General features: G+C 41.7%; 1 protein-coding gene across 3 annotated transcripts in view; it reads right to left on the reverse strand.

Moving 5' to 3' along the window:
* Nucleotides 1-9,834: 9,834 nt before the first annotated feature.
* The window catches only part of AFF1 (AF4/FMR2 family, member 1), a 183,608-nt gene continuing 170,603 nt past the window's right edge, over nucleotides 9,835-22,839 (reverse strand). For all 3 annotated transcript variants that reach the window (XM_012724178.1, XM_012724177.1, XM_012724179.1), the window contains 9 exons: nucleotides 20,135-20,238; nucleotides 19,352-19,589; nucleotides 18,638-18,729; nucleotides 18,408-18,468; nucleotides 16,623-16,759; nucleotides 16,007-16,078; nucleotides 15,144-15,281; nucleotides 12,939-13,162; nucleotides 9,835-11,965 (listed from right to left, as the gene is read on the reverse strand). In XM_012724178.1, coding sequence (XP_012579632.1) covers nucleotides 11,856-11,965; nucleotides 12,939-13,162; nucleotides 15,144-15,281; nucleotides 16,007-16,078; nucleotides 16,623-16,759; nucleotides 18,408-18,468; nucleotides 18,638-18,729; nucleotides 19,352-19,589; nucleotides 20,135-20,238 — 1,176 coding nt within the window. In that variant the 3' untranslated portion in view covers nucleotides 9,835-11,855. The remainder of the gene's footprint in view (nucleotides 11,966-12,938; nucleotides 13,163-15,143; nucleotides 15,282-16,006; nucleotides 16,079-16,622; nucleotides 16,760-18,407; nucleotides 18,469-18,637; nucleotides 18,730-19,351; nucleotides 19,590-20,134; nucleotides 20,239-22,839) is intronic.

Genomic DNA, 22,839 nt, shown 5'->3' on the forward strand with positions numbered 1-22,839 from the left:
GCACTGCACTAAGAAGCTTAAGCCAATTCCTCATGAGTTCGATCCCCGCCTGCCCCAGAGGAGATCCACATGGCGAGGCAGACCTCTCCTGACCCACCCGCTGCTCCCCTCAGCAGTGTACTTCATTGATCTGCCTGTTCTGCTCCCCACTCTGTTCCTGGTGAATCTTCTCACCCTCCGCATCTCTGGCCTGGACCCCAGTTCTGTATGAATAAATAAATCTTTAAAAAAAATGGATAAATGTTAGTGTTCATATACTCATGGCAAATGACCTTACAACGGCTTAGAAAAGCCATGTTTCCTCCAGCTCATTTTCCTGCAAAATACCCTTCAGAAGGTTGAGTCAGACACATCTGTATCAAAATTGAGGTACCACCTTTTACTGGGTGCTGGTGTATGGCAAACTGCTTCGGCTCAGATGTCATCTGTAAAGCATAGCAGCTCATTTGAAAGGTGGTTTTTAAAACACAGCTGTGATTAATAATAAATAAATAAAATACAGCTGTGAAAAGCCACAGCATTCACTGTGACTTAAATGTTCTTCACCCCTTCTACATCTCTTCACTTTCTAGGCCCATCATGCCGCAGCCAAAGGCCTGATTCCCAGTGTAGTAAATGAAAGGCAAAATGGCTGAGTGGCTGTTCTGCTGTTCTCTGCCTAACAGAGAAGCTGGTTGGTGCCATGCTGTGAAGCTGGAACTATCTCAAGACAGACAATTTAACTGCAGGGTGTTAGAAGGGACTGATTGGAGGCAGGGCAGTGGCAATTTGAGTGAGGCAACCCCAGAGCTGAAGTTACCTGCCCCCTGGATGAGGGGAGGTCCTGCCAGAACCTGGGCCCTCATTGTCTTTCTCTCTCTCATGAAAGCAAGGTCCAATACACAAAGGAGTCGCTAAAATTGTGGAATAGGCAGGAATATTACAAAAAAGGGGGGTCATAACATGAGTTAGCGTGGAAATTCCGATTTTTCAGAGCTTTTCCTTTTCTATCCAGAATTTGTCAGTCGATAGAAGTTGCATAGCTTGTGTCAAACCACATACCCCATGTCATCATCACTGAAGGGAGCATTGTGAGAAACTGATGGTGGGGCCCTCTCTGTGTATTTCACTGCCCTCAGCAGTGTATTTCAGTAGATCTGCCTGTTCTGCTCACCATTCTGTCTCTGGTGATTCCTCTCAACCCCCGCAACTCTAGCCTGTACCCGTTACGATTCTCCAGAACATGTCGATTTAGGGACATCAGCAAGATGTCAGATTGTTGCATTGACCACACCACCCTGACAAATGGGGTCATGGAGCAGGCTGTACCATGCAGGATGCTGCTGAAGAGCAAGGTCCTGGCTTTTAAGAGCTAGAATAATCATACTGTATCAGTAGTCAGGGGGAAAGGATAAAGACAACAGGGGGTTAGACTAGAAAATGTGCTGTCCTCTGTAGCACCAGGGGTTGTGAGTCTACCCTCCAGGCAGTTCTCATCTGCTCCAAGTATTGTTATTGAGATCCAGCCCTAGATCCCCAACCAGGGTTTCAATCTTATCAACAAGGAGTCCACTGATCAGCTTCTGGGCTCCCTGTCACACCTCATGATATATTAATCAGGAGTACATTTCATGCATCAGTCTTTGCTCTGCTCTTCCCCCCCAGCCCCCAACCCCCGTGTTTCCTGGCCATACCTCATGATGGATACTCTTCCAGAATGATCAAGCTTTAAGCCCTTGGTTGATTCGAAAAGGCAGCTTGTAAGGTGGGACCCCTACAAAGTTGTGACCTTGGAGTGCAGTCCTGCAGGTAAAAATAATGGTGGCTAAACAGGGCTGTTTAGGATTAGTAGACCCAGAACTTCCTCCCTCGAGGTGTTTGTAAAGTCCTCAGTTGCAATCCTGGGCACCAAATCCTATTTACAGGAGGAATTTGTTTTCTTTAAGACAACAAAGATGGTAAAGTAGGGAGCTGAACACTTTTCTAAAGCTCATGCAATTTAGTGCAATTGGTTTTCGACAACTAAATTGGAATGCATATAGAAAAATGAGTACACATTTGCATGTTGCTGCATAGATGCTATTTTACAGGAATCTATAGCAATAAAAGGAGACACACACGTGATTGCTTCTTTCCCCTAGGCATGAAATGGGGTGCATGAGACGTCAGAACTGAGCACAGTGATAGAAAGTGAGACTTAGAGCACTACTCTAGCTGGGTCCTTTAAAGCTAAAAAGCTAAACCATCCAGTGTGTCAGGAGGGCACAGCCTTTACTGGTAAAGCCTTGCATCTCACTATAAATTTTGCTTTCCGCTGAGTACACTCTATGGGAAACCACCAACACTTAAAGTGTCCTGCTCTGAGACAAAACAGACTAGACAGGTACAATTATCAAATCACAACCAAAAGAACAGCAGCTAAACCCCTGATTATTTTCATGTAAAGACCTGCTGGACTTCAAAGTTGTTTGGAATGGATTGAAAGGCCCTAGATACCCTAATTAAAAGTAGCCTGGATTGCGACTTACATTCACATGACAATTGACATTCCTGGCCACCCTGCCAAATAGTGAGCAAATCGCCATTAAATAATTCAGGCACCGAGTGTCTAAATACTTGGTAACAAAAGGCTGAGGACACCACGGGAAATTACTGCTTCCCTGGTGGGAAAACAGCCTCGCTGTGTCTGAAGACACTCCCTCCTGTGCCTGGAGATGCCAAGAGCAGAAACTGCAGAAATATTGATAGAAGTGGGCCGACTTCAAACTAAAAGACTGTCCAAAAGTGTCATAATGTGTGCTGAAAAAGCAAAAGATCATTTGGAGATAGATCTTGGCAAGATAATATCATGAATATTAGAAATCAAAGGAAGATGATGATCCACCTGCAGGAGCCATCTGCTCCTCTCACTGCTGGCCACCCTCTTCCTTTGATAACAGACTCCTCCTGGTGGTGAACTCATTCCATATGACTTAGGGGGAATTTTTCTCCCCCACCTTTTGAGTGGGGTACTTGTTCTGGATCTGTAACAGGTACAGGTTTCATGGACTCCGCCCCCACTCCAGATACTGGAACTACTAATCCTGTCAATACCAAGGAGAAGCACGCTGGGGCGTGAGGGTGGAGCTGAGCAGCCAGGTTGGGATAAAATCGGACATGTGGGTTTGGGGGGGGAGGGGGGTCTCCTGGCCTGGTCTTTTGTGGCTGGTTGTTTGGCTCTCGATTGGTTTTCAGAGTGCTGGTGGAGTCCAAGTCAGCAGAACTGGTAGAACATCCTAGCTTAACTCGTATTTCTCTCCCTTTTCCCCTGGGCTATTCCTTTACCTTTATCCTTATAAATCAATCCATTATTGAACCTTTTTGAGTGTGTCCATAATATGATTGAATCGTAAGCCTGCAGGTGAGGACCCACAGACAGGCAACCCAAATCACACTGGGGTGCCCCGTAACAGATTTAAGTGTTGGTCACAAAACCCTTACTGTGAAAATGGCACTTGAGATATAGAGGTGGGGGGTGGGGAGGGGGTGAGGAGGGGTGTGAATCATAGGAATACAACTATAAATGAAAACATCAGAAGACATTTTTCCATTTGTCAGAATGTGTGATTTTTACCCCCTTTGCATTCTCCAAACATAATATCCAGGATTGGTGACAGTAGGAATAGATTCTAAAAACACTAAGTATAAATGGATTTTAATGCATTTATTTATTTTTAAAGATGTATTTATTTATGCATACAAGAATAGAGGCACAAGGCTAGAGGTGCAGCAGGTGAGAGGATTCACCAGAGGCATAGTGGGGAGCAGAACAGGCAAATCTACTGAAATACACTGCTGAGAAGAGCAGCAGGTGAGACAGGAGAGGTCTGCTGTGCCATGTGGGTCTCCTCCCTGGCTGGGGATCGAACTCATGCTCATAGATAGTCTCATAGTGCTCCCGTTTCACCACCAGGGAGGTCCATAAGTTGATCATAATTTAACTTGGACAATTTTGGCAATAACTAAAGTCCTTAAAAATACAGACATAACTCAAAGATTTTCAGTGTTTGCTTATATTACCCAATGAAAGGTAGGTTAGAACTGGGAAAAGCCTGCACTTTAATAGTGTTATACATTAACCAAAGACTCAAAACTAGTTTCACTAGGAAAGAATGGTTTTAGGTACCCACTGACTGTGAAGCGCAGTGATCCCTAGCCTATGAAGAAGTCTTGCAAAATATAACCAAGCCTCAAGACCTAACTTTCTGTTTACAGTAAACATGGGCATTAGAAGAAGGAAGGATCACCTAGGGAAGCACATTCACCCAAGATGTAGGACATTACTTTTATGAAAACACTTGTTGGGGCCCTCCCTGGTGGCTCAATGGGTTAAAAGCACTATGGAGCTGGCCCTCCCTGGTGGCGCAGCGGGTTAAGGCACAGCACTGAGAAGCTAAAGCCACTTCTGCATGAGTTCGATCCCTGCCGGCCAGGGAGGTGACCACATGGTGTGGCAGACCTCTCTTGACCCGCCCGCTGCTCCTCTCAGAAGTGTACTTCGTCCATCTGCCTGTTCTGCTCCCCACTCTCTGGTGAAGCCTCTCGCCGCCCCTCAGCCTCTGGCCTGTACCCCAGTTCTGTATGCACAAATAAATAAATCTTTAAAAAAAAAAAAAAAAAGCACTATGGAGCTGTCCAGAGCCATCCCAGCCCTGGAGGTGACACATTAGGTGTGGCAGATCTCTCCAGACCCGCCCACTGTTCCCCCTCAGCAGTGTATTTCAGCAAAACAGCCTGTTCTGCTCCCCACTGTCTCTGGTGAATCCTCTCACCCTCTGCATTTCTGACCTGTACCCTAGTTCTTGTATGCATAAATAAATCAATCTATTAAAAAATTTGTCCCTGTTGTTCTGGATTAATAAAACTATAGATCAAATGTAGTGCATAAAAATTGATTACATTTGAAGGTCAATCCCAAATTTGAATGTGGATCAATTATTAGATGTTGAAAAATTTCTTTATATAAGATGGTAATTGGTTACACTGGCAAGTGTCCTGAGAAATATTTTTAGGGGTGAGATTTATTCACATAAGTATACAGATGCACACACTTACAAAGAAAATATAGTAAAATATTGACTGCCTGTGCAGTTTGCCTCAGGCATGCCCAAGGGAGTGTTCCCTACAAATAACCAAATTAGAAGTAGTCTGGATCACTGAAGTTGGTTAAATAAATCACACAATGGACAATTGCTGAAAATTCTGATAGACAAGCTATAGCATTGGAAGTTTTTTTGGAAAAAGAAGAAAGCCAGATGGTATTTGTATGACCCAAGTTGAAAGGCTAATTCAAATGAGACCTCTGGGCCCTCTCTGGTGGCGCAACAGGTTCAAAGCACAGCGCTATGAGACTATCAACAGCCACTGCAGCACGAGTTTGATCCCTGGCCAGGGAGGTGACCACATGGTGTGGCAGACCTCTCCTGACCCACCCGCTGCTCCCCTCAGCAGTATATTTCAGTCACCCAAGGTAACATAGCAAGCCGGAGAGCTAGTGTTCACATTGTCAGCTTTCAGATCTGCAGAGCCGTTCACTGCATCAAACCACGTAGAGTATTATTCCTTTGGGAGTGCCAAGATGACAGACCAGACGGCTTTCAGAGTCAGTGTGAACATTCTGCAAATCTACTTCACAACTGAAGCATCTAGAAAGGAAGGGCTCAGGAGGAATGAAACAAAAGGTGAGAGCATAGTGGACTGTGGCGATGGACTCTGGGTGACCTGGTTGCAAGCGGACTATGTGGCAATATGGGGTGGTGGCAGTGGGTGAAATCCTGTCATTCAAAAATATCAACAATTCCATGTATGGCTATGTACTGCAATGCTACTTCAGTAAAAAAAAAATTCAAAGGGGGCTCCCTTGTGGCGCAAGGGGTTAAAACACCGCACTATGAAGTTCTCTGAAGCCACTGTGGAGCAAGTTTGATCCCCAGACAGGAATCTGACCCACATGGCGCTGCAGACAGCTCTAGACCTGCCCGCTGCTCCCCTCATTAGTGTACTTTGTCAACCTGCCTGTTCTGCTCCCCACTCTGTCTGGTGAATCCTCTCACCCACACCTCTGGCCTGCACCCCAGTTCTATAAGCATAAAAAAATCTTTAATAATTTAAAGAAGACATTTAAAATTTTTTTTTTAAAAAAAGGTTTTCCCAAAAAAAAAAAAAAGGTTTTCCTGGGCTAAGCAGACAGTGTAAAGGACCCAGTACTAGACAAGATAACAAGGAACGGGGGGCACACCTAGCAATGGAGCTGGAGAAGCAGGGGGGCGGGCGGGCTGCAGATCCTGCAGGGTCTATTGGGTCACTGGAGACTGTACTGGACAGAAGACTTTCACCATCTAGCCCCCTCTCCCAAAGACATCCCCAGACTAATGCCTGAACTTTGTGAGTGTATACCCACCTGGATACTCAGGGAGGACTATGTGAAAGAACAAAGGATGAGAAAGCCAGTGGTTACTATGCAAAGATTCCACGTGGCTGGCGGTGGCTCAGAGTTGCAGCCGCGTGGAGGAGGCTAATTTGTATGCGATTAAGAGGTTTAAGACAAACTGAGTAAAGAGATGAGTGACCCTCTCCGCCCACTCGGATCTAAAGGCACATCATACTGGGAACAGAGGCCCAGAGCTCCTTGCAACTCTCCTGGCTACCGAGCAACAGTTAACTCCGTGCAGCAGTTTTACAAATAACTTTATTCAGGTAAAATGAAAGCATGGATTCCACTCCCACGATTTCTCTAAATTTTTATTAATTTTTTTTTTTTACAGCTTGATCCTCGTGAAAAGGAAAATTTGAAGATGAACAAGTCAATTACATGTGTGTGTGTGTTTTTAAACAGCAATTAATCCTGGTTACAGAGAACAACAAACAAAAGATCTGTGGCACATTATCTTTGGAGAGATCTTTTGTAAATTTTTCCTCTAAAAAAAGAAAACAGGCAAATTCTCACAGATCAAGTATGTCTCTTTCAAAGGACTATACAAGGCAGCTAAATTTTATTCACAAAAGCCCCAAGTTCAGTTCCACTGCTGAGTAGGTAAAATGCACGGAGTCCCCGTTATTAGTCTGCGTCACACATGTTCCCATGGGGAGCATCACTGCTTCCCTACCCTACGCACAAAACCAAAACCACTGTGTGGACGAGAAAGCTGGCACCTTATTCCACAGTTAACAAAAATTCATATTATTTTATGATAGACCAGTGATTTTCATTTATCAACTGGACAATTTATTCCTTTTTAAAGCAATCTTAATAATACCAAGGTCTGACTCTCCTCTAAAGTTATAAGAAAGCAAAAAATATATAATATAATATAATATATAATGGTAATAAATAAAAAAAGGCAACCCTGCTCAGGTATCATCCAAAACATGATCACATTCAGGAAAAAAAAATTAAAAGATTTGAGACACATGTGTATCCACACGCACACACAGAAACACAGACACACAGACAATATGAACAGTGTATACTTGATATCTGAGGGGGCATGTGCAGTAATTTTAACAATACAAGTTGACAGCCTGAACAAGAGGCGAAGGTAATACTGCCTGTGTTAAGCAAGCATCGCTTAAACATCTACTTTTAAGCAAAAAGCAAGTTATCTTCCTTCGGTCAGCCCGTGCTGGTGGAGGCAAGAGGCCGGCCTGCTGCCAGTGGTCTCATGCCCTCGTCCAGCCAGGTCCATCTAGTCCACCTACAGGCTCACAGGGAGTAGACTGTTTCCCTCCTGCCCTCTTGGGAAGAGGAAAAGACATCTCTCTACCCAACATCGTGCCCTCTGCTCTCTGACATGGATATGCACACAGTGAGATTAGCCCCCAGACAACAGGACATTTACAGCTATCTTAAGAAAGAAGGCAGATGGTACCTGTCAGCTCATCCCAAGTAAGAACTAAACACAGCCAGTGGCCACACAACTCACTCCCAGTCACTGAGAAACCAAAAAGACGGATGTTGAGGTTTACACAGTAGAAACACCTTGTAATGTTCGAAGGAAAATCCCCCATTCCATGTTGGGAGACTCTGCCACTCTGACTCCCACAAACAAATGACAAAAGGTAAAGGCACAGGAAATATCTTACACCAGCTCATCCTAACAGGACCACAGTCAAACAGAAGAGGAAGCTGTTGGAGAAAGAAGACAAGGAGCAAATATCGCCACAGTCCTGACACCCTCCTCAGCCACTGGTAACTCATTCACCAAGGGAGCAAATCTCCAAGGTTATGTTTTTAAAAGAAGCCCAAATAGTCTTGCAAATTTAAATACTGTTTATCAATGGTAAAGAGTGTAATAGGTGAAGTGGTAGAGTTTTTCAAATATTTTGTGTAGTGTCTGGAAATATAAATTCCTCAGAAAAAAACAGAATCTGCAGTGAGAGGTAGGGAATCAACACTTACTTAATTCATTTACCTTCAAATGTACAAATACATCGCAAACTTCATGAAGCAGAAAAGCCAAAAATAGCAAGACCAACAAAACGTCTCTTAAAGCCATGGCAGAGTAAACAGAGCACTATCCCCAAATTAGCATTATTTCAAAATGAAGTTTGGTCAACAAAGGCGCAGTAAATATATCCAATTCAACCAGCCTCTTAATGCTGCAAATACACAAACCTCTTGCAAATCAGAGAAAGTTCTGTTCATTTTGGAGGGTACAATGGCTTCTTTTTGCTTCTAAGGTTATTGAACAGGAATCATAATAAAATAGTTAAGCTGTTCCTGATCCTACTAACATGAACATTTAAGGTACCAATTAAGGCAAGTTTTCAGCCAAAAATGGATGGTTTGCTGTAAGATCTGGAATTAGAGGACTGAACAGGGAGATAAGAATGGTTCGATTTGTCAAGAAAATAGAAAAACATTTTGGTCAGAATGGATCTATAAGATAAAGGTCCTTTTGTGCAAAGAAATCAGACGCCTTTCCCATCGAGTATTTGGTTAAGTCCTGACACAAGATAAGTTGTTCTCCTGTGGTGGCTCTCGTGCTGGCAACACGCCTGCTGGACCCCCAACATACCACCCCAGCATGTGGCCTGCATCTCACATCTTAACCCAGTGAAATCTGGTACTTTTTATTGAGTGTTTTTCAATGCTCACCAGAAACCCTAGTCTGGCCAAAATCTCAAGGTTAGTGATTCACATTTTAATTATGTCCAGGAAGGACAAAAATACCCAACATTTTAAGAGAGACAGCGTTCTCCCATTTCTTAGTAAAGGCATTCATACACACAAAACTGTCGTGCCAGAGGAAGAGCCTACACTCAATTTTCACTCCTTATGATATTCTGTATCTGTCCCACTGTGAAACCTGTACTGCTAGAAGTTCCTAGAAGAACTTCACATATCCAGACTTCATGTCATAATCTAGTCCTTTCAATGATCTCAGTATACATTTTGCCTTGGAGAATTTAAGTATGAAATGAAAAGTGCAAATGACATGAAATATCCTTAGATTTCTATCCCCAAAGGGAATAGCAAATGACCGTGTGAACATTAAAAATTCACCAGCCGTTGCCTTTCACATGCTTTTTCTTAAAAAGAGCCATTGGGAACTTTCTTTTTGGTACAATGCATGTTGAAGTAAGAATGTGAAATATTACAAGTTCAAGACAGAATGAACTGATCTCTGCAAGTCCACTGGTTCTTCATGGGACAAATAAAATTTTGCTAGAGAGGACAGGAAAAAAAGAAAACACACAGACTAAGGCCACTGAAAAGGCAATCGGTTCTTTCAGAATTGGCTGAGAAACTGCCTCGGAAATGTCTTCAGTGAAGGGAGCACCAGGCACACTGGCAGAACATGCACTGCACCCCGCCCCCCCACCCCAATCTGCATAGATCAGAACTCATCCTAAAGAATATTACCCTTTGAAACACTGTCTTGGGGAGTTGTGAGGTGAAGGGAAGGCAACAAGTTAAGAAGAAAACAAGATGTTAAATGTCACATAAGCCTCACCTTTGTCTCCCACGTGAGAGGGACATGCAGCGCCATGGAAGTGGCACCATCAGGCAGCTGTGTTCACTGAGCATCTACTAGTTTAAGAAGCATCATGGCTTTGCTTTAGACCACCAATAAATGAAAACAGTTCATCAAGAGCATACATTGAGTTCTTATTCACATATTACTGTGGTAATTCTCTCTGCTTTAACCTAAATGTGAGGAACAGACCTCTGATCTAGCTATGGATAGACAACAAAAGAACAGGCTGGGTAAGACACTACAGAACAGCATCATAAAAACACTGTGTGCTTTCTATATTGACCACATCACCAAAGAGTTCTTACATTCAGATGGATCTTAGATCGGCATTATAAATAGAGATGGTAATACCTTCTTTGCTAATAAATAAATATGAAAATGTCACATGCTTGGGAGGAATCAACATATAGAAGGGAAAAAAGAAAGGGTGGGCAGGAACAAAAACCAACTATAGAGATAACACTCATGCTTTGATTTTAGTACATATGCAAGTTCTTTCTAAAAGGGATTAAAAAATAATTGGCATTTAAAGAACACTGCACTCAAAGTAATGCTCCAATAATAACCTCCAACATTTCAGTGAAAAGAAAGATCTGTGCTTTATGGATATGTGGGAATTCTGATTGGGTTCTCCATTTTAGGTCACTCAAAAATGAACTTGGTTTAATATTATCTAATATGGCAATAGCAACATAGGAAAGCCCACAGTTCCTCTTCAATCTAATTAAATCTAGTTGATTGAGAATACTCGGGAGTGAAGGCAAGTGGTGACTTTTTTTTTTTAAATCTAATTAAACACCCCATATCTCCACATTCTCTCAGGGAGTTATTTTCCCCTAGACAATCAAGGACTCTGAAAGTCTAGTTTTACTATAAATATAAAATAATTTGTAGCAGAAAAATATAGCCTCTCTAAGAAGTAAATTTCATTTCTTCTTGTTGTTCACTGACAAAACTCTAAATTGGTAAAACACAGGAGTTACCCAAAAACTGCAGACCACAGGGTCAGCACCTCAAATTCCAGCGCGACTTAAACAAAAACTAAAAAGCACTTTAGCCATCTGGTCTGGTATAAATGTTGGTTCCCTTCTTCCCTAGGCAGGAAATTCAGAACACAGTCAGTGGCGACTGCCTTCCATGGAAGCAGGGCGGAAGCGGCTGCGCCACAGCACAGCCTCGTTCCACGCGGAGACCTCGCGGCCGCTCCCTCGCAGCAAGCTGAAGTCTGACAGCGAGAGTGAACCGTGCTCCAGGCTGTGGAAGTCACCTTTAATTTTATAAATTATGACAATACTTGGTATTATCAAAACCACTGTTCACTGGCAGGAAGTGGGTACAGTGGAGTCCTTCAGAACTTGTTTTATAGATGAGTGTTACAATTTATTAAACAAAATACTTCCCCCCAAACTTAAAATTAAGGGAAAAAAAATCAATTCACAAAATCCTACACCAAAATTCATTATTAAAATTTTTTTCCTTCGGGAATGTGGCTACTGAGATGAAGTGGATTTGCTTTTAAAGTTGAATTTGCTTCGCATTTCATCTGTGACTTACATCCTGCTGGTTAAAAAACTACGGAAATGTTTCTAGACCATTCATACGTCCACTTAGGCTACATTGCACTTCTGTCCTTTTGTTAGGAAAGGCAAGAGCATCTGTGAGGCCAGTCTCCCCCTCTCTGCTTCTGCACAAACATCATGTCCAACCAATGATCACGTAACTCTTGAGAGTTTACGTGGACAAGTGTCCAGGTTATCTCAAGTTCTTATATTCTTGAGCGTGGTGTCCTGATGAAATAATGTGCAGAAAATTTCCCAAGGCATCAAACCAACTTGGGCCTCTGTTAAGGTGTTTTGGTTACTTGTGTTTTAGCCGCTGAAAACCCTGTCTTGTATAGTGCACCAGATCCATCAAACTGCTGTTGAGGGCCAAGGCACACACACTTGTGCTGAGTTGAGCAAAAAAATCTGCAAATAAACCAAAAAAACAAGACCAAATAAACACACCTGCACACACAAAATTAAAAAGGAAAACTGAGTTAAGTTTCTAGGAACTATATTCCAATAACACTTGTCTACATGTATCACAGCAAAAAATGATAATCTAAGAATCTGTTGATTCTCCACATCCCTCCACTCATACTAGAAGGGAAGGAATGGGCTTGTTTTAGTTTATTTTGGGGTTTTAAAGTTGACCCCATAATGTCAAGCACAGTGGATGGCACTAGGAAATACTCACTTTAACTTCCAGATCAATGAATGCATGAATGTAACATGTCAAAAGCATCATTAGCTTGCTAAGGAAGAAAATTCTAAAAGATTGAGGAAACCTAGTGGGTACAGCTAAGCTGGTTGCTCCTTCCCTACAAGTAGGAAGAAATAGGTAATGAAATTAAGCTGATATTTACATGTAAGTATTTACTTAATGGTCTGTGGAACTAACACCAAGTAGTTCCTCACAGTTCCAGCGCTTCAGCCTTGGCTTTCTTCAAGTGCCTTCTCCAACAAGTGTCATGAATGTTTACTGTGCCCTATTTCTTGTATTGAAAACTACCCATCTTAACATATTCTGAAAATAAACTCAGTATGTAGGTTATGTTACTGCACATCTCAAATTGGCATGCCTAGGGACAGCTAGTAATGTTCCTTCTTATTTGCCTTGATCCTTTGCTAGGATTTCAGTTCAAAATTAAGGCAGAACACTTTTGAGTGACAGTGCTTAAAGTATTTCTAATTTTATTTTGCTAAGATCTTACCCAGAAATCCAGTGCATGTCACAGAACTAAATAATTGCTAATAGATTTACGAAGGAGAAAACGTGACAAGACTAAATAGTAAAATGCACATTTTCTTTCCCCCAAAATGAACATAAAATACAAATCATCAACGCTGGTCCCTTCCGATTCCCATGCCCCAGTAATGCCACCATTGAGTCATTTACCTTTATTCTTTCTTGTAAGGAGTTCAGCCTGTTCCCAAAGTTCAAAGGCAGTAAGGACATGGGAAGTAATGGTGACATAGGAAGACGTCATGTTCTGGATAGTGACGGGGGTACTGATGGTGGTGGGCATCCCACTGCTCCCCACACTGCCAGCATTTGACTGGGACCCTATGGAGCCAGCAGGAGAAGGCATTGGAGAGAGAGGAGAGGGTGTGCCTGTGCTTCTGAGGACGGAAGGAAAGAGAACACTGGTTAATCACCTAAACCACCAGATTACAGATTTCCTGTTTCTGGAACTATAGTCCAAGTCACTAAGTTTCAGTGTAGACCAGCCAAAGTGACAATCACTTCTAGACACCCTATATAAAGTCAAAGAGATCCTCTTTGCTTTCATTACTTTGGTAATACAGTGTATAAAGCAGAGAAATAAGGTCACCAAATGAAAGAAGTAAACTGGCATTGAATCAGATTGGGCAATCTGGTCTCCAAATATGCTTTTCTATGCCATTTACCTAGGGTGCTCCCCCTGCCATGACTCCCCTCCTCTCCTACCCCCAGTTCCAACTTTTCCTAGTAATGGTAAGACAATACAGTGCTAATCTCACCTCCACGTCACCCACTCAGTAAACATTAACTGAGAAACTATTCTGCACTTGGTACTTTTCTAGACTGGACACATAGCATAGCACAGCTTGCTTTCTTCCAGAGGGCAGGGATCACTTCTTATTAATCTTATTATTCTCAGTACTTAGCACGCAGGTGCAAACAGTGGGATCTTGACAAATATTCACTGAATCAATACATATACGACAGCCTACAAGGAGATTGGGTAAGGAGATTGGGTAAGAATCAGAGGATTCTTAAACTTCTTGCCTATATACCTAGACATACAGGCTACCAAGTACCTTGAAGTGGGTCAAAAGAAAAACATGAGTGAAATCCCTTGGATATAAGAAGCAAGTGGACATAAAATGAGTTGCATGCAGAAGTGGGCTCATGATGTCGTTACATCAGCCCTTGGGCTAAATAAGCCCTAAGTGGTCACAGCAGAAGGTACATTTTGAAGGAGTCGAGTGGAAGCTCTGTGAGGGCAGGGGTTCCGGCTTGCTCTGTTTATTGCTGTTTATCTCCAGTACTAAAACACAGTCTCGAGGCAAGTAGGGAAGGAGTTACCTAAAATAATGTGACTAGCAATCTGTTAACTTAAAAGAGTTAACAGAGGCGGGAGTCATAAGAATTTTCAGAAGTAGGGAGTTAGTTTTCTAAGGCTTTCTTTAAGTCATCTGGGAATCTCTTTTGGATGTACTGAAAATAGGGCCATCTTCTAGGTGACAGACTTAAAATAGCAAAACCTATCAGAATTGGGAACTTTTCAAGGAGTATGGCTAAATTCTGGGGAAGAAAATGCTATCTTCATCTGAAGAACACTTACACAAGGGTTCTGTTTTTTCACTATTTTATGGCGTTTATGAACATTTCAGTTCATAAAAGTGGGGAATACAATTCAGCTAGAGATAATTGTCTTCTTTCTTAGAATCACTTATAAATCCTGGAACAGGTGGACACATACGGTTACAGAAAGTTCTTTTTCTTTTAATTTCCCTACTTAATTTTACCTATAAAGACATATTTTCAAATTTACACAAACAGGGTGCATAGTATTTTATCATGGATCAAACATCTTTCAAGTGCACAACCTGTTAATGTAGTTAGCATTATATTCTACCATGTCATTATACAAGAGTTTATTTAATCATTTTATTCCCAACATTTGGCTTGTTTCCAAAATCATGTTTTAAAAAAGTTACAATTAATAAACTTCTTTATAAATAAATCTTAGACTACATCTGAGATAGTTATGGCAAGTTTTAGTTAATTAAAAAAACATTAAGACGGTCTGTCTGACCTGTCAGGTAAAAAGCAGAAAGGACTGTGGTTCTACCACTCATCATTTTGTGTTGTTAACCTTCAACCTCTAAAATTATTGACCTTTTACTCTTTAAATCCTCTTACATCACCCAATCCACAAACACATTAATTAGTACAGAAAAGTTAGAAATACACTAAAATTTAAAAAGTGAATGAGCATATAAAGGCATTTAGTTCTTGCAAAGCTAACTCATGTGTGAGTACAAACAGTTGCAAAAGCAGACAGTAAATAAATCACTGGACTTTGGAAATTACTTGATTTAGATTTATCATTACCTTGCAATGCATGGAGAAGGTGCCTGGGCAACTTTGGAAGAACTCTGAAAGTGTTCGTTGAGAGTACGAGAATACTTTATTGCTAGATCTTTTTTACAACGAAACATTGCCATGTTCAGAAGGGACTGGCAACGCATGCTGTGAATATAAATGTAAGTTAAAGTGAGGCAGTGCCCAGTAGACATGTCACCACCACAGAAATACAGCCAGCCTACAGTTCACCTACAGTCTAACCAGCACATGAGCCTTCCTCATCGCCATGAGGAATCCCTTAAGAATCTCACTGTAGACCTTCCCTGGTGGCAAAATGGGTTAAAGCACAGTACTGAAAGGGAGCCACAGCCACTTTGTGAGGTCGATCCCCACCCCTGAGGTGACCCAGAGGGCGATGCAGTCCTCTCCTGACCCGCCTGCTGCTCCCTTCAGCAGTGTACTTTGTCAATCTGCCTGTTCTGCTCCCCACTCTGTCTCTGGGGAATATTCTCTGGCACCCCATCTGGTACCTCTGGCCTACACCCAGCTTTTCAAGGTATAAATAATAAATCTTAAAAGAAAAAAAAAAAGAATTTCACTGTGATGTTCATACTACCATCAGAAGTAAATGTTGGCAGGAAAATACAAAAATACATGAACATAAATTAAGTGACAGGCCCCACGCAGCTACTGAGTCATCAGTAAACAGCAGCTGATGACATTCCACAAAAAATACCAATTGGTGAGATGAAGCCCTTGGCCACACATCCTACTAACCTCACTTTTGTTTTAATTTTCATGTTAAGAAAACAAATATAAAATCTATTTTTATGACATCAAAAGATGTAAAAGCAAATGTAATACAATTGAACAAAGAAAAATGTACACACCATAAAACAGCAAATATTTTCTCTTGTGTTGGTGCTGTTGCATCTGAGAAGGATTTCAATGACATTATGAATCTGTAAGAAAATATGAGCATATGAGATTAAGCAAAAGCACACAGAAATCCATGACACAAAGCCTTATGATCTCTGCTTGGCTTTATACTGATTTTTTTCAGGAGATGCGAAGACAGGCGCGCCAATGTAGGAGTGAAAATGAGCCTTACGAGCCGCAGTTCAAGCCACTCACAAAACCGAGAAGACGTGCTTCTCCTCGGGCCTGCCTACTACTTGAAACTGGTAGACTGGCGTCCTCGCTGAGCCCCCTGCTGAAAAGCAGGTAATAAAGAGGAGCCAAAGGGCTCTGATGGCATGGCCAGCCCCTCCCCAAGGCTGGCATTTCACTCACAGCGCCCTTGGCCAGGCCACATGGCTGGACCCCGTTACTGTTTCAGCACTTCACTGGAATGCGAGTTTAGTTCAAAACAAAGTTCCTGTATCAGTAACTTTTCTAAGGCTCACTATTATTAAGCTGTCTTCATAGACGATGCCAAAGGATTACAGCAATAAGGGTGAAGAAAGAGAAGTACTTAAGAGGATGGCAAAATGAGTGGGCACTTACTTGATGAGGTCTACAGTTTCAGAGTACACCGAGTAAGCCGACCTGGACGCCGGGCTCTCTGACTCCATGGCAATCCCGCATTCAATAAAGGACAAGGCAGCCTCCAAGTACTTAAAAGCCTTTGCAACCTTGTCTGTCTGCAGGACAAGGACACAGTCATTGTTAGGGCAAAGACAGGTGTTTATTTAGTTTCTCACCCACATTCTTTACTGTAACTTCTCTCTACTCTCTTAGTTTAGTTACGCATAGGAGTAGATTAAAAGCAAAACAAAACAAAAAAATGTTTAAATAATGAGAGATTCCAGTGCTGAATATATCCAATATCAAGATAAGTTTTAGATAACTGACTGACAAAATAATGAATAGTTTTCTCTTACTCAAAACCTGAAGTTTCTAGCAATAACTTTTAAAGATTTATTTATGCATACAAGAACTGGGGTGCAGACCAGAGGTGCAGGGGTGAGAGGACTCACTAGAAACAGAGTGGGGAGCTGGGGAGCAGAAAGGGCAGATCCAGTGAAACACACTGCTGAGAGGAGCAGCAGGCGTGACAGGAGAGGTCTGCTGGGCCATGTGGGTCAGCTCCCTGGCTGGGGATTGAACTCGTGCTGGTGCAGCTGCAGAAGGCTGAAGACACTGCGCCACCAGGGTGGGCCTGCTAGAAATAACTTTGAACCTACAGTTCTAGCAATAACTTTGCAAAGTTGGGGGGAAAAAAATTAAAAGGACAATTTTTGGCCAAGTCCAAGTTTTTCCATCTGACTCAGGTACTCTGGTACAGAATAGCTTCAGAGCTAGCTCTGCAGAGACTTGTCCTGACCACTTACAGCACCCTGCCTAGTACAATTCAACAAATATTTTGTCCCACAAACGGGGATCTGATAAAAGGGTTTCGGTTCCAGTGGTCCAAAGCCTGTCTCAGAGCAGACACCAGTCTACAACTGGGGTTGACGAGTAACAGGTCAGATGGTGACGCACAAAAGGAACTGACCTGCAGGCTTCTGTAGGATATGGATAGAACACTTGTGGGGAATGAAGCAACCCCAATCTTCTGTGGCGCAAAGCTCTATATATGGTATTAGTGGGGATACAGGTTTAGGGAATACAGTGAGCAATTAAAAGCCCCAGTCTTAGATGTTCAAATACGCAAAGGAAAAACATCTAATTACATTACAGCAGTGATGTAAAGGCACACTTAATTACACATGCAATTAACAAAACCACCACTTTCCAGAAAGTCCAACAGCCACCAGGCAAGGAGAGGTTCATTTTTAAGTATGTTTACTAACAGTGCAATCATCACCTTCACCTTAAAATTTCATCTCCTGGCACAAGTCTATGATTCCCTCAGATTAGCTTCTCAAAGGCTTTAAGATAATTTTGGAATGTAAACAGCATTCCCACCAAAATGTTTTGAAGTGAACACAAACTGATAACTTTTCAATAGCCAGACTCATTTTCCACATTCACGGAATTAATGCCCTGCACCAAGGAAGCGCTCATGCATTCCAGGCAGATCAACTTCCATTAATTTATCCTTGTGACCAGGGGCTTGGTATTTATATTAGCCCAGAGTCCATCTAAATCACTGGAGTGAAATAAAATAATTCACTAAGGATCCCTTACCTGGCTCCTTAAGGTATGAATGATCATGCAGACGCTGGCCAATGCCAGACCCCTCACTCTCCGCCTTCCTGCCTTCCCCTGCCCCACCCCACATTCCCAGAAGAATGTGACTACAAATATTTTATCAGATAACATTCTACCCAAAGAGACAAGACTGACCGTTGATTCTGCTTTGTCCTTCAACTTTTTGGCCTCCTTCATGTGAAAATCTGCTTGTTGTCTGAAAGAAGAGATCAGGTTAGGTCATATGAGTCTAAGATTACTAAGACAACCTCAAAAGCCTAGGAGGGCATAAAAAAGTAGGAGAGAGAGGGCAGACAAAAGAAGAGAAAGGAAGTGAGGAGGAAGAGAGATAAAGAAGAATAAGAAGCAAGTGTTCGACAACTTACTTGTCAAACTTCACTTGAAGCTTCCCTGGTTTAGAGTTGCCATTTGGCAAAGAAGGCACTGGAAAAGGATTTGCAATATCTCCAGAAGATCCCTTAAAAAAAAAAAACACATGATTCAGATTATACTCAAACAATTAAGAGCATCATCCTAACTGTTCCACCTCCTTGATTAGTTCAAAATAGTAGTTTGTAAAAGGGAAAACCAAACACTGCACAAATTCCGTTTGGTCAATCACTTTCCCAATGATTTTACTAGTTACTCCACTAGGGAAGAGAAAATCTATAAAATCAAATGTAGAATTTTCTCATAGTCAACACCTACCCATCCAGGTTAACAGGGAGAGAGGAGCTTCTATTTCGAAAATGGATACATTTTTCCTGTTGTAAATAATAACAAAATTTGCTATAGAACACCCAAACTAAACAATAAACAAGGCACATCTTCTTATGTAAGTTATCTATTAGAAAATTGACAGGAAAATCTATTACAATTTTTGCATCTAAATCACTTTATGAAGAACCGTCACCTCAATTTTCTTTATTATCTTTCACTCTGTAAAAATAGGATTTGAAACACAAATAACTCATTACTGCCATTGAAATTAATTAAAAGTGGTGAACAGTCAGGAAATACCATCAATGGGAACTAATCTGGGTACAGAAAGCAAAGCCACATGACAACAGCCCACTGTCCCGTCATGCTCCCTTACTCACTCTGTGCTCTGCAGAACTCCCAGAGCCCTTCCCCTCTACTCGTCTGTGCTTGGAAGAGGAAGAGTCTTTATGGCTGCTCTTGCTACTATTGGCACTTTTGGGAGGGTCCTGGCCACAGAGACCTGCTTCCCGCTTTGGCCTCTTTTGTGCAGGTTTGGTTGGCTTCTGGGAGGACAAGGGCATAGTTTGCGGAGGGGGCATTTCCTTCTTGGAGGGCTCAGAGGAGGGCCTGGACGGTCTGGAATGAAAAAGCGGACAAGCCCAAGGTAAGGCAAAATGCAAACAGCTTCGTTACTTAGCTAAAGGACAATAGCTACTGGCACAGAAGACAAATACATCAGAGCATGGAATCCAGCTGGAGAAAGACAAAAATCTCATGAACTTTTCAATGCCTTTGAAAAATACAGTAGTTAAGTTAAACTGTATAATCTGTCACTCAGCTTGCAGACTGTCACCTGTACCAGCTGCTCCCCAGGCTTAACCTTCCCAACAGGCAGGCTACCTGGTGGCCACCCTCACCTCTGGTCCTTCCTCTCTCTCTCCCTTTAACTCTGTTGGCTCCTACTGGTGACACTATGCACTTCCTTTTGCCAAGTGATTTTGTGAAGCAATTTCTTGATAAACTGCAGAGCAAGTAAGTAACATGTTACCAAATGAATTGTTAATTCTTACAACATCCTCTGGATGAAAGCAACAAACATAACCCGTCATCCAAGTGTGAGTCACTGCAGAAAGCATTCACCTCTGCCACGTCAAGACCCAGTGCCTAATCTCTATACTCACTTTGACTTAGAAGATTCTTTGTAGGAGGATGAAGATGATGACTGTGATTTGATTTCTTTCTCCAGTCTGACTTTCTTGTTATCATGGTCTCTTTCTGCTTCACCCTATTATAGTGCAACAAAATATTTATAAAAATAACTGTAGAGAAACATGGCAAAGGCAATGATATTGACTAGACTTTTGGGGGGCATCTGTAGTCTCCATGGCAACCTAGTAGCCGCACTTGCGGTAAGGAAGAGAAGACAATCCAGACTTGATGTGATTTTTATTGAGATAGATTTTTACATGAGGAAGGACTATTTTTCATACCCATGAAAAGGAAGTTGTCTGAATAATACACTGACAAGATTAAATAGATTTTAATGTAGCATTAGTGTTTTCCTAAGCATAAAAGAATCAATATAGCATATATATACACAACAAATAACAACAAATGATTTTATAAGTTCCTCCTTCTTTCAAAAGAACCATCCACTTATAACTAACAATTTGTTTGCATAAAATCAGGAGCATTTAAATCTTACTTCTAATGAAAAGCAAATATGTTGTTGAAAAAGAAATAGGCTACAAAAAAATCTGCTATAAATCTTATATGCAAGGATGAGAAAGACAACAAAATAAAAATGGTTGTTTTCGATTTCTGTTAATTTTTCTTTTCTATTTTTTAAAAAAAAAGTTTGCCTTTATTATCTCTGCATTCATACTTACTAGTTTTCAAAAAAAAGACAGAAAATGTAGGATTTTGAATATAATTTTAGTGAGGGAGTTTTAGTGCTAAGAACAGAGATATTTAACAATACAGGAATTAGGCACCCCAAAAGAATCCAGTGAAATCTAAGGTGAATACCCATGATCATTAAGAGAACAAAGAATTCTTCATTGCTAAAGTCTGCTTCATGTTTTTGTGCTCGCTGGTTAACAAGTGTACCCAATTTGCAAAAAGTCTAACATGTCCAATATTTGTTCAACTGTGCACCCCAAATTCTGGGTGCCCCCCCTTCCCAATCTGATGAGAGACAGCAGCACCAGGGAAGGAAGGAGGAGCAATGACTCTCCAGCAATGACAGTGAAGTGATCAGTGGGAGTCCTACAATTAACTTTGATGTGTGTTTAGAACGAAACTCCTCCGACTGTCAGTTCACCCCAGAGAGAAATCTGGGACACCACAAGTCAACCGAGGACAATCCCTTAAAAAACCTGAAACCCTCTTAAAGGAAAACCATTCTTCAAATTAACTGCGGGGAGCCCCAGTTTTCACCACCATTTCCTCCCTTGTTCCTTGATCCTGCCCCACACCCTGCAAAAAAAAAAAAAAAAGAAAGAAAAGAAAAAGAATAAACATGACACTGAAACTCAAGCTCTGCCAGACACTAATAAGCAGCCTTGCTCAAAGGGAGAGGAAACAACAGCTAAACCTGTCCTTCCTTCTCTGAGCACTCAAACTGAAGTACAGGAGTGTGCCCTTCCAGCTAGCTCTCAAAAACCCCTCTGGGAAAACATTTCCTGTGTAAAAATGGATTATTCAAGGTGGCTGATAAAGATACTAATTTTTAATCTCTTGGCATGTGAACAAGTGAGAACGTTAAGAAGGGAACATGTGGCTAGAGAATTTAAACCCAGAAGAATACTGAGGTCGTCAGCCCTCCCCTGCACATTCCTTCTTGCCTGGTGGCCACACATCTGGGAAGCGTGTGAACACACTTGGTCCAAAGTGACAAGTACCCTCAAAGACTCAGTGCAAATGGGGGAAATTTAATAATTTTTATACTGAGTAAATGTTGTAGTGATATCTTCAATATTACAGATCGAATAAATTATTCAATTTATTTTCACTGGCCTTCTTTTCTTCCCCTTCCAATATGGTTTTTTTTAAAGATTTATTCATGCATACAGAACTGGGGGATAAGTCAGAGGTGCAGAGGAGTGGGGATGAGAAGATTCACCAGAGACAGAATGGAGAGCATTCTTTTGTACAAAGTACACGGCTGAGGGGAGCAGTAGGTGGTGAGTCAGGAGATGTCTGCTTTGCCATGTGGGTCAGCTCCTTGGTCAAGGATCCAACTCTTGCTTCAGTGGCTGTGATAGCTTCAGAGTGCTGTTCTTTAACCCACTGCGCCACGAGGGAGGGCCCTTCTTCCACTATTTTTTAATGTGTACTAACATTACCAATGTGACTCACATTCTATTCCCACTAACACTGCTCACTCCATACTTTGTTAATCTGCAAAATGGCCTCTCAATTAGTCAATACAAAGAAAGAAGTTGTTCAAGTTAGATAAGATAAAAACACAATAGCTGCTCAGAAATATAACCATTCAGCACTAATGGCCAGAGAGAATGTATCCTGAGGGATTAATAAAGAGATGGGATGTGTAATAAACACACATCCTAGAAGTACAACTGAAATGCAAACAGCAGTTTCCCCTATGGCACTCAACGCACACCAGCAGCAAAATTCAGTTCCGCAGAAATGAAATGCACTGGTGTATGCCAGGTAAAGTCTGCTGGGATTTTGCACGGCATGGAGATCTTCAACCAACAATTTAAAATGGTGACACTTAAGAGACAGTTGATACTGTCAGGAAAGAAAGAATGAATTGAAAATTGCTGGGTTAAAAGATCCCCTACTACTGGGGGGGAGGAATGTTGGGAGGTAAGAGTATCTTCCTCATCGATTAAGAACTTAGTGTGGCCCTCCCTGGTGG

This window comes from Condylura cristata, unplaced genomic scaffold, assembly GCF_000260355.1.
Source record: "Condylura cristata isolate star-nosed mole 26May11 unplaced genomic scaffold, ConCri1.0 scaffold00012, whole genome shotgun sequence".
In the NCBI taxonomy this organism is placed as follows: Eukaryota; Metazoa; Chordata; class Mammalia; order Eulipotyphla; family Talpidae; genus Condylura; species Condylura cristata.